The following is a 15,000-nucleotide window of genomic DNA, read 5'->3' on the forward strand; positions in this document are numbered from 1 at the left end:
AGCAGCAAATCGGTGAAAGAAACGCTAATGTTTGATATGAAAATAAACATAAGAATAACAATTGACTATCTTAAACAAGGAGACATGCCGGGATGAATACTGACGGAGGAAAAAATCAGCAAATAGAAAAAGAACTAAAATAAGAGAGTTTAAAATATGCTGACTTTTTGGGGGGAGACGGTAACTGCATGTCTAAGAGGATATGAATACTCGAAAAAAAACAATCGTGAATTTTGGATTTGTTATTGTGATTGTGACAGACATCTCTTTAAAAATATATGTATCACAAGAAAAACAATATAAGAAAGAGTTTAGGTTTATCTGGAAACATCCCATTCTTTTCCTTATTCCCTTCATAGCGTTTATAAATAACAAATAATCCGCCCACACTAAAACAATTCAAAACCCACATTCAAAAAAAGAAAGAAAAAAAATGAAAAAATATATATTTATATATATTGCTATATATATAAGATACATATATATAGCAAAAAAGAATAAAACAAAAACAAAACTAAAAAATCACAAAAAATCCTTCCTTACACGAATACTTATAGGCCGTGACGACGAAGGTGAAGCCCCTGTGAGGACCCCACGTCTTGTTCCTCCAGGCGGCGTTGTCCTTCAGCCCCACGGACACCTGCACCTTCAGGTCGGACACCTGCGAGAGGGGGGAGGGGGAGGGGTGGTCATTAGGGGGAGTTTTTTTCAGTTCTTATTTAGATATTTGTTATCTTTTAGTATGGTCGTGATGAATATTTATGTCTATATATAAATATAACTATCTATATACAGATAGATAGATAGACAGATAAACAGGTAGACAAAAAAGATATACAAATAGACAGGTCGATAAAAAGACAGACAGACATATTCCTAGATAGATGAAAAGGTTTTACAAGAATAGACAGATAGGTAGACAAAAAGATAGATAGACATAGAAAGGTAGACTAACAGAAAGACAGATAGAAAGGCAGACAAACAGAAAAATGGACAGACAGAAAGGTAGACAAACAGAAAGATAGATAGAAAGACATACAAAGAGAAAGATAGAAAGGTAGACAAAGATAGAGATAGATAGAAAGGTAGGCAATCAGAAAGATGGCGATATAAAAGTAGACAAACAGGAAGATAGACAGAAAGGTAGACAAACAGACAGACAGAGAGAAAGAAAGATAGACAAACAGAAAGGTAGATAAACAGACAGACAGAGAGAAAGAAAGATAGACAAACAGACAGACAGAGAGAAAGAAAGATAGACAAACAAAATGGTAGACAAACAGACAGACAGAGAGAAAGAAAGATAGACAAACAGAAAGATAGACAAACAGAAAGGTAGACAAACAGAAAGGTAGACAAACAGACAGACAGAGAGAAAGAAAGATAGACAAACAGAAAGGTAGACAAACAGACAGACAGAGAGAAAGAAAGATAGACAAACGGAAAGGTAGACAAATAGACAGAGAGGTAAGTAGACAGATATGCACAATCCTTAGCTCTACCCACCACACACTGCGGCAGTCCTGAGGTGGAGACCCTGGGGTGTGGGCAGTAGCCCATAAGCGCCTTGCGGTAGCCCACGTGGGACAGGCGCTCGCTCGGAGACACTGACCACGAGCCGCACTGCGTGTCTTGCGGCAGGGACGTGTCGTAGATCACCTGAAGGAGGCGCAGAAGGGGGCGTGAGCGGGCGGAGGGTGGGGGTGGGGTCGTCGAGTCTTCGTTATTTGTGTGGGTGTGACTTTTAATTTGCATATATATATATATATATATATATATATATATATATATATATATATATATATATATATATATATATATATATATATATATATATATATATATATATATATGTGTGTGTATATATATATATATATATATATATATATATATATATATATATATATATATATATATATGTAAACAAACATACACACACACATTTATATATAGATATACATATATGTGTATAGATATACTTGTATGTATATATATATATATATATATATATATATATATATATATATATATATATACACACACACACACACACACACATCCTGCTCTACTTTTCTCTCTGGTCCTCTCTATCTCCGTCCCTCTCCTGAATTATCCCGGTGAATAATTATGTTTCATTACATGGCATAATTGCCTTAATCTATATTAATCATTAAAGCGCTAATGACGACATGTAGAGATTCAGCCATCGGTCATTTTTGCATTTTGCATGAAATTAGCCTTTGCCAGACTGCAATCCCTTTGTAAGTGGCGGGGGAAATTGTGACATTTTCCTGAATTTAATGAGCTGAGGGGAGTTCACTGTTTTTTTTCTTTTTTTCTTTTTCTTTATTTCTTTCTTTTTTGGTGGGGTGGAAGGGTGGAGAAGAGGGAAAAGGGAGTATCAAGATGTTTTTCTTTATTTATTTCTTTCCTTCTTTTTTGGTGAGGTAGAGGCGTGGGGAAGAGGGAAGAGAGAGTACCAAGATGTTTCTTTTCTTTCTTTCTTTCAATATTTTCCTTTTTTGTGGGGTAGAGGGGTGGAGAAGAGGGAAGAGGGAGTACCAAGATGCCGTAAAGCTTTAGAGAGAAGTGAAATGGGAGTACCAAGAATAAGGCAATGGGGTTCCGCAAGATTCCAATAAAAAGTGAGTTACATATCATTTTTTAAATTATTTATCAGTATCTTTATCATTTTCATCATATATAATTGGTTTTATTCATTAGGTTATCATTTGGGCATATAACCCACAAATATCCTAAATGGGATCGCTGGAAGATAAGAATACCGAAAAAAAAAAAAAAAACAGACTGGGATCATCCGCCTTAGGGACACCAAGACGGCGCCTCGACCCACGAACCTTGATGGAGTCGACGCACTCGCTCTGGCCGGCGCGATGGCTGTACTCGTACCTCCTCAGGTCAACCTCCTCCAGAACCCCCACGAGGCCGGTCCCTGGGGTGAGGAGGGGGGGAGGAATGCGAGAAAGGGGGGAGGTGAAGGGGGAGGAGGAAGAGGAGGCGATGAAGAGAGAGAGGAATGGAGGGAGAAAGGAGAGAAAGAAAGAGGAATGGAGGGAGAGAGGGGGGGGGAGAGAAAGAGAGAGAGAGAGACGAATGGAGGGAGAGAGGGAGGGAGGGATAGGGAGAGAGGAGAGAGAGATTAATATAGTTAGAGAGGGAGGGAGGGATAGAGAGAGAGAAAGAGAAACGGACAATAAGAAAAAGCAAAAAACAGAGAAACAGGATTAATAAAAGCGAAAGCACAAAGGCAGCGATAGTGAGAGTGAGAGAATAAAAAAAAATATGTCATCAAATAATCAAAACTCTAAAGCCATTTATACATATTACACACAAACTGCCTTTCAAACAACAGCAATTATTAATGAAGACATATATTTGGTTAACAGGTATTCATATTCAACAGTGTCTACAACAGAACAAAGTTATCCGTAAACCTTTATTCCGAATATACATATACATACACACACACACACACACACACACACATATATATATATATATATATATATATATATATATATATATATATATATATATATACTACAATTCACTGTTCATTTGCATCTTATTGTTTTCGCCTAAATATATTTTCACCACTTCATTTATAATCTATTGAATCTTAATTTTCCGGTTTTATTGGCATCCATATTGATTAATTTTGTAATTACCTTTTAATCAGTTTATAAAGTCCAGTCGCATCTATCTCATTCAATTATCTGTTTACTTTACAAACAAGTCATTCTCACAACATTGCCTCTTTACTGAACATATGATGTCATTATTATTATTACTACAATTACTACTATCATTACTATCACCGTTGCTATTATCATTATCACCATTATTATCAATGTTATTATTATCATTATTTCAAATATATTTGATGTTATTATCACTGCCTTTTTTACTATTACTATCATTAATATCAGTATCATCGTTATTATCATCATTGTTATCATTATCAATAATATAATTATCAATGTTAGTAATCGTAGTAGTAGTATCACTATTATCATTATCACTACTATTATTATTATTATGGCCATCATCATCATTATTGTTCTTATTACTATGATTAGCATCATAATCGTCAGCAGCCGCAGCATTATTATCATCATTATCATTTCTATCATTAGAATTGTCATTAACATTATCACTATTATTATCAAATTGATAATGATAAAAATAATGATAAAAATAATAATAATGATAGCAATAATAATAGTAATGATAATGATGCTGATAATTAACAGTCATTATCATTACTATCACTGTTCTTGTTGGTGGCGTAATTATCATTATCAATATCATCATTTTTATCATTATCATTATCATCATTAATGTTATCATTGACATTATCATTGTCATCACAATGATTAGTTATTATAACTGTTAGTTTTATTATTATCATTATCATCCTTATTATGATTATAATTATCATTATATTATTGCCATTGCCTTTACCATTATTATCATTGTTACTAGCAATATCATTATTATAATCTTTTTTAGCAAAATTGTCATTGTTACTATCATTATCTCTCTTATGATCACCATCAACATTATCATTGTTTTTATAATTATTGGTACTATTATTGTTAATACTATCATTGCTACTTTTATTATCATTATCATTATTATTTTTACGATTACCCTTATCACTGTCAAAACGTCATTCACACCAACAGCCAATCATCATCAAAACCTCATTAACACAGCATCATTAACATTCAACACAAAAAATCATTATCAACACAACATGATTTCCACTTACACCAATTATCATCACAACACCATTAACACTCACAACCAATTATCATCAAACAACTCTCCTCGCACTGCAACCAGTCATCGTCCACACTATGCCATTCACACTTAGGCCTACACTAACCACTATTCACACGTGCACCAGTAAACAAAACACCTTTCACACTTAGGCCTACACTAACCACTATTCACACTTACACCAGTAAACAAAACACCTTTCACACTTAGGCCTACACTAACCACTATCCACACTTACACCAGTAAACAAAACACCTTTCACACTTAGGCCTACACTAACCACTATCCACACTTACACCAGTAAACAAAACACCTTTCACACTTAGGCCTACACTAACCACTATTCACACTTACACCAGTAAACAAAACACCTTTCACACTTAGGCCTACACTAACCACTTACACCAGTAAACAAAACACCTTTCACACTTAGGCCTACACTAACCACTATTCACATTTACACCAGCAAACAAAACACCTTTCACACTCAAGCCTACACTAACCACAATTCACACTTACACCAATAAACAAAACACCTTTCACACTTAGGCCTACACTAACCACTATTCACACTTACACCAGTAAACAAAACACCTTTCACACTTAGGCCTACACTAACCACTACTCACACTTACATCAGTAAACAAAACACCTTTCACACTTAGGCCTACACTAACCACTACTCACACTTACACCAATAAACAAAACACCTTTCACACTTAGGCCTACACTAACCACTATTCACACTTACACCAGTCATCAAAGCACCATTTACACTTATACGAATTATCCTCAAAATACCATTCACACTTTCAACAATCATTAACAAAGACTTCACTCTTACACATATCATCATCAAAGTACCGTTCACACTTATACCAATTATTAAACACTATTCACACTTACACCAGTTATCAAAACACCATTAACACTTACACGAATCATCCTCAAAATACCACTCACACTTACAACAATCATTACTATACACTATCCACACTTACACCAATCATCCTCAATATACACATTTACACTAGTCATCACCAACCCATCGCACTTCCACCAACCACCATCAGAACTGCATACACACTTCCAACCAATCGCCACCAAAGACCAACACCCTCAACACACACACACACACAACACCCTTTTATCGCCGCAACACCACCATACCCTTTTATCACCACCACCACCAGCACCACCACAACACCCTTTTATCACCGCAACACCACCGCCATACCACTTACATCACCCTTTTATCACCGCAACACCACCAGCACCACCACAACACCCTTTAATCACCGCAACACCACCACCACCACCACTTACAACTGTGTCTCGGCGCGTTGAACGTGATCTCGCAGAACAAAGGCGAAAAATCGTAGTAATCCTTCGCCGTTAACCTCAATATGGCCGCCGGTTTGGCCACGCTGTCCAGGTAGATGGTGTTGTTGCACACGTCGAAGGAGTCCACGGTGACTGCAACAGAGGGGTGGTTGCAGAGGGTTGTTTGTTTGTCTGTTTGTTTTTCTTGAGCTTTGTTTGTTTGTAGGGGGGGAGGGGAGTTGGTTGTGGCTTGTGTGTGTGTGTGTGTGTGGGGGGGTGATTGTGTGTGTGTGTGTGTGTGTGTGTGTGTGTGTGTGTGTGTGTGTGTGTGTGTGTGTGTGTGTACGCGAACATATGCTTCTGTGTACGAGTGACTCAGTCTACATGTATGCGTATCACCACATGCAGTATATATATATATATATATATATATATATATATATATATATATATATATATATATATATATATATATATATATATATATATTTACAGTATACCACCATATATCACATAATATGCCCCAAACACACCCAACTCATATCTATAAACACAACAAAATCAGAATATCACAACAAACTACATTCCCTTCGCCCCTAAGCCAGAGCGAAGCCACTTACAGATCTGGTAGGGGAAGCAGGAGTGGGCGAGGACAGAGATCCAGGTCGCGATGTGAACAACCAGCCCAACGGCGGCAGCCATCTTTCCCCGCTCTGTAGATGGCGCGCCTGCGGGGTCAAAGGTCGTTGCTGTTAGTGCTGGTGTCATTGTTATTATTTCTGTCTTTACTGTTGAGAGCATTACTGTAATTCTCTCATATTTTGGGCATCGCTTGAGTGATATTTTTGTCATTGTGTCGTTAGTCTTATTATCATTATAGTTATTATTGTTTATTTTACCATTACTCTTGTTATTTTGGTTATTTTGGTTCGTTTTTTAGCTGAGAAAATGGTTGGACAAAGATACGTCAAACACATTTACAATGCAACATTTCAATCGTTCACATATTCCATCACTTATTGGAACATAATCGTTTGCATTCAAAACCAGAAAGAAATTATACTCGCGGTCACTCAGAGTTTCCTTTGATGTGACGTCATCCGGAAAAATATACCGCCATTCCCAGATTGCGTCCGGCCGGGATAGACATCTAATAACAAATGAAAAACATTGACTGTTTTTTCCGTCTTTCTATTTCCTGCTATTTTGATGTAGTTGAGGTTGACATGGCGTTGAAATCAATATTCTATTTTGGGAGAACGTTTTTTTTCTTCCGGAGTGACAGGTGCAGAAATCAACCTTTTTTCTCTCTGTTTCGGTCGGTCGGAAAACTTTAACCATTTATTTTGATTTATACTCTGTCTTTCCTTATCATTTTCTTTCATTTGGTAGAATTAACTCGGCAGTCAAATATTCTATGGCATGTCATTCCTTCCCACATCCAATTTATTTTAGGACGATGAAAAGAAGCCAAAAAGAAGTAAAATAAAAGAGCTCAAAAGTCAGCAACACAGGACATGTCAAATACTCTCGTGAGGAAAAAAAATCTTTTCTCTCTCTTTCTCCCTTCTCTCTCTCCAACCTCACTCTCGAACCCCGGCGCTTTCCCCTTGAAACCTCCTCCTTCACGTAAAGAGGAGACTTTCCCCTCAGGTAAATATGTTCCAAGATATGAGACTTTTCTTTTGGTAATTATCGTACTTTCGGCTTACTGCAGCCAGCGTCACTTTCTCTGCTGTTGTCGCTGTCATTTTTTGTTGTTTTTGTTATCGTACGTTTTTTATCCTCGCCACCAGAATTATATTTCGTTATATGATGAATTTTACTGCAACGAACGACGGTCTGACAGCATCAGTCAACAGGACAACAACAGCTGACAGCACGAAAATCAGATTTATTGCAATTATACATTCTAGCTAACCTACAACAACGATTAACAATGACACTTAACAACACAAAAAAAATATATAATTAGAACAATAATGCCAATTCTGAAAAAAATAATGATGATGGTGATACTAATGACAATTTCAGCTCTAGATGATAACAATAATGAAAACAACAACAGCAAACATCCACTTATTTCTCCGTCCAAACACAATCTAATTTGGCGCGAACAAATGACATTTCAACTCAAGCATCTCAAAAGACTTTTTCCTAGCCAGACAGAATGCCTTTTTTTTTCCAAAATTGGGAAGTAAGTGTTCAGTCTTTTCATGTTTATTCTTATCATTGCTATCAAACTTTTTAGTGTAACATAATTAATTCTGATATCTTTATAACATCAGTTGTTATAATTAGTGCTGGTATTAATAAAATCAAATGATAATGAAAATAAGTATATGGATAATATTCATAATGATTATAATAATGATAACTTAGTATCAATGATGATGATGATGATGATAATGAAAGTATTAACAACAAGAATGACAATAATAACAGCTACAAGAATCATATCAATAACAATATTAATGAAAAAATATAATAACAGTAATAATAATGAAGATGATGCTAATGATAATAACAACAATAACGACAACAGTAATAATAATGATAATAATAATAATAATAATAATAATAATAATAATAATAATAATAATATCAGCAACAATAATACCAATAACAGTAATCATAAACGGCAGTAGCATCAACAATGATAATTATTCTAATAATATTCATAAGGATAATAATAACAACAATAATAACAATAATAACAATGATAGTAATTATCCTAATGATGATGGTGGTGAGAATGATATGGATGATGAGGATAATAATGATAACATTAATGATAATCATTAAAACAATAATAATAATAATAATAATAACAATATTAATAATAATATATCAATAATAATAATGATGATAATACCAATGATAACAATCATAATAATAATAATAATGATGATGAAAATAACTATAACAATAATTGTATTATTTTGGAAATAATAGTGAATCATATATGTATCATTAAAAATAACGTTGGAATTTCCATTGTTATATTACATAAAACTGTAAACATATGAAATATACATTTTTGGTGATATTGTTATGACATTGTAATAGAAGAATCATAGAACTAAGTTCTGATAAAATACATTGTTTAGTTACTATGGAAAGCGTTGCGCATTGTGACTTTCTTTTGTCACGTGGACGCATTGTTTATGTTTTGGAATGACGGGGCGTAAATGGCCCCCTCGGCGAAGGAAGTTTTAGAATTCGCTGGATTTTGTTTCGTGCATAACAGGTAGGAATATTATCTGGATATATTTTATGACTGAGTGTACTACTGACAAAATCGTGAAGTCTGAATCCGTGATTTAGTTTAAATTGGGGATATATTGATGAAGTTTAAATGCTAATGCCTAGAATTTAACTGGGTGTATTATGAGGCAAGAAAGTACATATTTTACTAGCAATTGTGTTGCGTTCATTTTATACAGCCTGTTGACTGACAGAAAAGAGAATTTGAGTGATATTTGCAGCATTTAATTGAAACCATTATCATTGAGGGGCAAAGTGCCGTTATATTACATAAATAGCTTGGTCATTTATTTAAAAGAATTGTATAACTGGATTTGTTTTGCAAATTTACTCTCTGAATACAATGTAATGATCATCATTACTGAAAAAAAATATGTAAGGTTTGAATTCTCAATTATTTAATCACTTGTGCTCTTATTGATGTGGAATTAATTGATCTGATACCATCTAATTGTTCATATCATTGTTTGTAGGTTGAATAAAACTAAAACTGAAACGGCATCTGCATCTATCTGCATATGAATGAATTATTTTACTCATGGAGTGTTTTAAGCCATCCCTGGCTGTTGACAGTTGGACGATTAGACAATACAATAAAATAATAATAACAATAACGAAAACAATAGAAATGATAGTAACTATAATGATAATAATGATTATAAAAATGACAATTATAATATTAACGATGTTGATAACAATAATAATGATAATAGAAAAATGAAAATAGTACTAATAAAGAAAATATGTTAATAAAAAAAAATAATGATAATAAAAATAATTATGATAATGGTAAATGATGGTGATCATAATACTACTAATAGTAGTAGTACAAGTAATGGTAATAGCAAGAATAATAGTAATAATGATCATAATAATAATATTAAAAATAATATTATCAATAATAGTAATAATGACAAAATTTAATGATGATAACAAACAACAATGATAATAATGTTAACAACACTAATAATGATTATTGTAATAATAGGGACGATGATAATGACAAGAAGAAAACGGAAACAATAATAACAATCATTTTAATTGCTATTATCATTCTAGTCATAATCAGCATTTCACTACAGTGTTTCTTATTTCCCTTAACTACTGGTAACAATGCTGAGGGTGTTGCCACAGCAGCAACTAGTCATATATCTCCATTACCATTGCCTATTGCCATTTTTTTTATCATTATCCCATCCTCATAATTATGGGCCATTGCAAACCGTTCCGGTTCTAAAGCTCAAAGATTTGATCATTAGCTAATCAGATCGCTAAGAAAATTTCGAAGGCACGGATTCAGTTCCATGTCACCTCCTCTAAATCACAGCAATGTCCAGGTAGTCAGCGTTGTTATACTGAAGGATACCTACACCCAAGAGCGTTATACAGCCGTCCGAATCGCATTAAATTAATAATATACGGCTCTTTCAAAAAGGTTTAGCGTGAAAATCGTTCCCTGGGCAAACGTGCGCACCTGTCAACGGAGTACCTTTTTAAGTCGGACTTTTCTCCTCTCATCGATTTTAACACTTTAAATTCTATAACGCAAGTAGAGTCCCATCAGCGTATTGTTCAAGGATCCTCTCCAAGACTCCGAGATGTAAATGAAGTACTCCGCGCTGTTTAAATACTCCTTTCTTTTAGGAAGTTTGTGCTTTTTTTGTATTCATATCAGAACATTCACGGCTGGTTGGTGTTCCCGGGCGCTTATGGTCTCCGTTATGTGGGTTTATATCTTCGTCATAAGTTTGGAATGTCACTTCATCCTCTATTTTCGGGATGGTGTGTCGAGTCTTGTTGTTTATCTGTCCCTGGAGAGGTTCTAAGAAAATGATAAGAAAATAATAATAATCATTTCATTATTTGTGGCTATTACTTGCTGGCCTGAAAAATGTCCATCACATGCTACTCTGAGTTACAGTGTACAAATGTTTACTTATATTATTCATTGCCCTGTTCATTACACTAGCTACCTTATATATCGCTGTTGGTAAATACAATACACACGGTCACTAAACTGGCTCTTAATGGTGTATACATTCCATAATCTTAATTATTCCCAAAACTATTCAAAAGATTTCATTGCATGCATTATAAAACCTGGCAAGGTAGTACCGTAGACTTCCAGAATCATATCGCATTTTTCCCACGAATCTGCAAACAATTCTTGGGACATTTACACATTCGAACAAAAAAAGATCCAATAATAACCAAACCAAAAAATATACTTATAATTTTTTCTCCTATAAATAATCTTAAACAAAAAAGAACAGAAAAAAACACGAAAAAATAAGTCACACGAAAAAAATAAATAGTTAAATACACACCGAGAAAAGTAGCTGCATTGCGAGAGCTTATGTCTCTTGAAAAGTATTATGGTTTTGGAAAAGAGTTCGACCGGGAGGAGGAAGAGGAAGAGGAAGAGGGGAAGAAGTGAAGGGGGATGGAAAGAGAAATGGAGAAGGGTACAAGGACTGGGGGGGGGCGTAGAAGAGGGGAAAGAGGTGAAAAAAGAGAGATATAATAACTGGTAAAATGAGAAGGATGGAATGCTAAGATGAAGAGAAGAAGAAGTGGAATAAGATGAAAAGTGAAGCAAAGAGAACAGGAACAAGATGAAAAGTGAAGCAAAAAGAACTGGAATAAGGAAAAAGAGGAGAAGAAGAGGAACAGGTAAAAAAAGAAACTAAAATGGATAAACAGAGAAGGAAAACATGAAGAGAGAGAGAAAAAAAAAGACTGAAGATGAGAAGGAGGAGGGTACGAAGAAGAAGAGGTGAGGGATGAGAGAAAAAAAAATAAAATAAAGTGAAGAAAGAAACAAAATCACAGACCAAGGAAGAGAAAGATAGGAAAAAGCTAAAAGAAAACTAAATAGAAGTAGAAAGAGGAGACAGACAAGAAATAGAGAGAAGGAGAAGAGGAGAAAAGAGATAGAAAGAAATGCAACGATGAGGAAAAGGAGAAGTGGTTTAAAAATAATAATAAAAAAGGAGGAGGCAGGAAAATTAGATAAAAGGGAGAAGGAAACATGAAAGAAAGAAAAATAGAGAGAAGGAAAGAACAAGGAAACAAAAATAACCTAATACGAATCCAGAACACAGTGATGAAAAGAACACCATGACGAACGGTGGAAATGAAAGAGGAAGAGGCAAAAAGAGGAAAGGAAAGAAAATGTTAAAAGCAGCGAGGACGGAGGGAAGGGAGGAGGCGGAAAGGGTACAATCGTATTTCTATTTCTCTAAATCTTGAGAGGAATAAAATGTGCGATTCAGTAAAGTCCCTCCGCGATTTTGCTCGATTCTATATCATCCGAAAGAAAACGTTTTTATCTGTCGCGTCCATGGATAAAGAACAGGTTATTTCGCTTTTGAAACTTTACTTAGGCGCGGGCGGATATGCACCGACGAATGCACATACATACGGATGTCTATATATTTTTTTTCGTGTATATATGTATATATATATATATATATATATATATATATATATATATATATATATATATATATATATGGTATATATATATATATATATATATATATATATATATATATATATATATATGGTATATATATATATATATATATATATATATATATATATATATATATATATATATATATATATATTTATTTATTTATATATATATATATATATATATATATATATATATATTTAAATATATTTATATATATGTGTGTGTATATATATATATATATATATATATATATATATATATATATATATATATATATATATATATATATAAATATATTTATATATGTGTGTGTGTGTATATATGTATATATATATATATATATATATATATATATATATATATATATATGTATATATATATATATATATATATATATATATATATATATATATATATATATATATATATATATATATATATATTTACATATATATTTACATCTATGTATATATATGTATATATATATATATGTGTATATATACATATATATATATATATATATATATATATATATATATATATATATATATATATATATATATATATATATATATATATATATATATATATATATATATATATATATATATATATATACATGGCTGCACAGGTAAGTTCGCAAACACATACATTCACACACAAAACACACCAAAAATAACCAACAAGCTAACTAACTGACTAACAACAAAAGCACACATAGACAGACCAACCCAATACAAACAAGCACGCACGCACGCACACACACACACAGCATGTATGCGTGGGAGTATGGATCCCCTGAGCCGGGATTATGAGCGCGAATTTGCGTGCGCTGCCAAGGGAATCTGGACTGTCCTGCATGACGGCATAAAATCTACATTCCTCTGCCACGCGAATGGTGAAAGAAAAAGAAAAATATTCCGGTGAAAGAGAAAATGATTGAAATGAAATGCATCTGCGTGAATGAGGTGGAGGAGAAGGGAAGAGGAGGAGGAGAGAGAGGAGGGCAAGGGGAGGAGGAGGAGAGAAAGGAGGGCAAAGGGAAAGAAGGAGGAGGAGGAGAGGAGAGAGGTGGACCAGGGGAGGAGGAGAGGAGGGCAAGGGGAAGAGGGGGAGGAGGAGGAGGAGGGCAAGGGGGGTAGGAGAGAGAGAGAGGAGGGCAAGGGGAGGAGAGAGAGAGAGGAGGGCAAGGGGAGGAGGAGAGAGAGGAGGGCAAGGAAGGAGGAGGAGGAGAGAGAGGAGGGCAAGGGAAGGAGGAGAGAGAGGAGGGCAAGGGAAGGAGGAGAGAGAGGAGGGCAAGGGAAGGAGGAGAGAGAGGAGGGCAAGGGAGGAGGAGAGGAGAGAGAGGAGGGCAAGGGGAGGAGAGGAGGGCAAGGGGAGGAGGAGAGAGAGGAAGGCAAGGGGAGGAGGAAGAGGAGGAGAGGACGGCAAGGGAAGGAGGAGGGAGGAGGAGAGGAGGGCAAGGGGAGGAGGAGGAGAGGAGGGCAAGGGGAGGAGGAGAGGAGGGTAAGGGGTAGAGGAGGAGGGCAAGGGGAGGAGGAGAGGAGGGCAAGGGGAGGAGGAGGGCAAGTGGAGGAGGAGGAGGAGAGGAGGGCAAGGGGAGGAGGAGAGGAGGGCAAGGGGAGGAGGAAGAGGAGGGCAAGGGGAGAAGGAAGAGGAGGAGAGGAGGGCAAGGGGAGGAGGAGGAGGAGGCCAAGGGGAGGAGGAGAGGAGGGCAAGGGGAGGAGAGGAGGGCAAGGGGAGGAGGAGGAGGAGAGGAGGGCAAGGGGAGGAGGAGGAGGAGAGGAGGGCAAGGGGAGGAGGAGGAAGAGAGGAGGGCAAGGGGAGGAGGAGAGAGAGGAGGGCAAGGGGAGGAGGAGAGAGAGGAGGGCAAGGGGAGGAGGAGGAGAGGAGGGCAAGGAGAGGAGGAGAGGAGGGCAAGGGAAGGAGGAAGAGGAGGAGGAGGAGAGAGAGAGAGGAGAGCAAGGGGAGGAGGAGGAGAGAGAGAAGGGGGGGAAGAGGAGAGGCGGGATGGGGAGGAGGATGAGGATGAGAGAAGAGGGAGGAGGAGGGGGAGGAGAGAGGAGGAGGGGGAGGAGAGGAGGGCAAGGGGAGGAGGAGAGGAGGGCAAGGGGAGGAGGAAA

General features: G+C 35.9%; 1 protein-coding gene across 2 annotated transcripts in view; it reads right to left on the minus strand.

The window, feature by feature from the left end:
* Positions 1–15,000, minus strand: part of LOC113801236 (uncharacterized) — a 50,107-nt gene that overhangs the window by 11,742 nt on the left and 23,365 nt on the right. For both annotated transcript variants that reach the window (XM_070133958.1, XM_070133957.1), the window contains exons 2-6: positions 6,750–6,857; positions 6,133–6,282; positions 2,859–2,953; positions 1,507–1,659; positions 544–661 (exon numbers count right to left, since the gene is read on the minus strand). In XM_070133958.1, coding sequence (XP_069990059.1) covers positions 544–661; positions 1,507–1,659; positions 2,859–2,953; positions 6,133–6,282; positions 6,750–6,831 — 598 coding nt within the window. In that variant the 5' untranslated portion in view covers positions 6,832–6,857. The remainder of the gene's footprint in view (positions 1–543; positions 662–1,506; positions 1,660–2,858; positions 2,954–6,132; positions 6,283–6,749; positions 6,858–15,000) is intronic.

This window comes from Penaeus vannamei, chromosome 19 (assembly GCF_042767895.1).
Source record: "Penaeus vannamei isolate JL-2024 chromosome 19, ASM4276789v1, whole genome shotgun sequence".
Classification (NCBI taxonomy): Eukaryota; Metazoa; Arthropoda; class Malacostraca; order Decapoda; family Penaeidae; genus Penaeus; species Penaeus vannamei.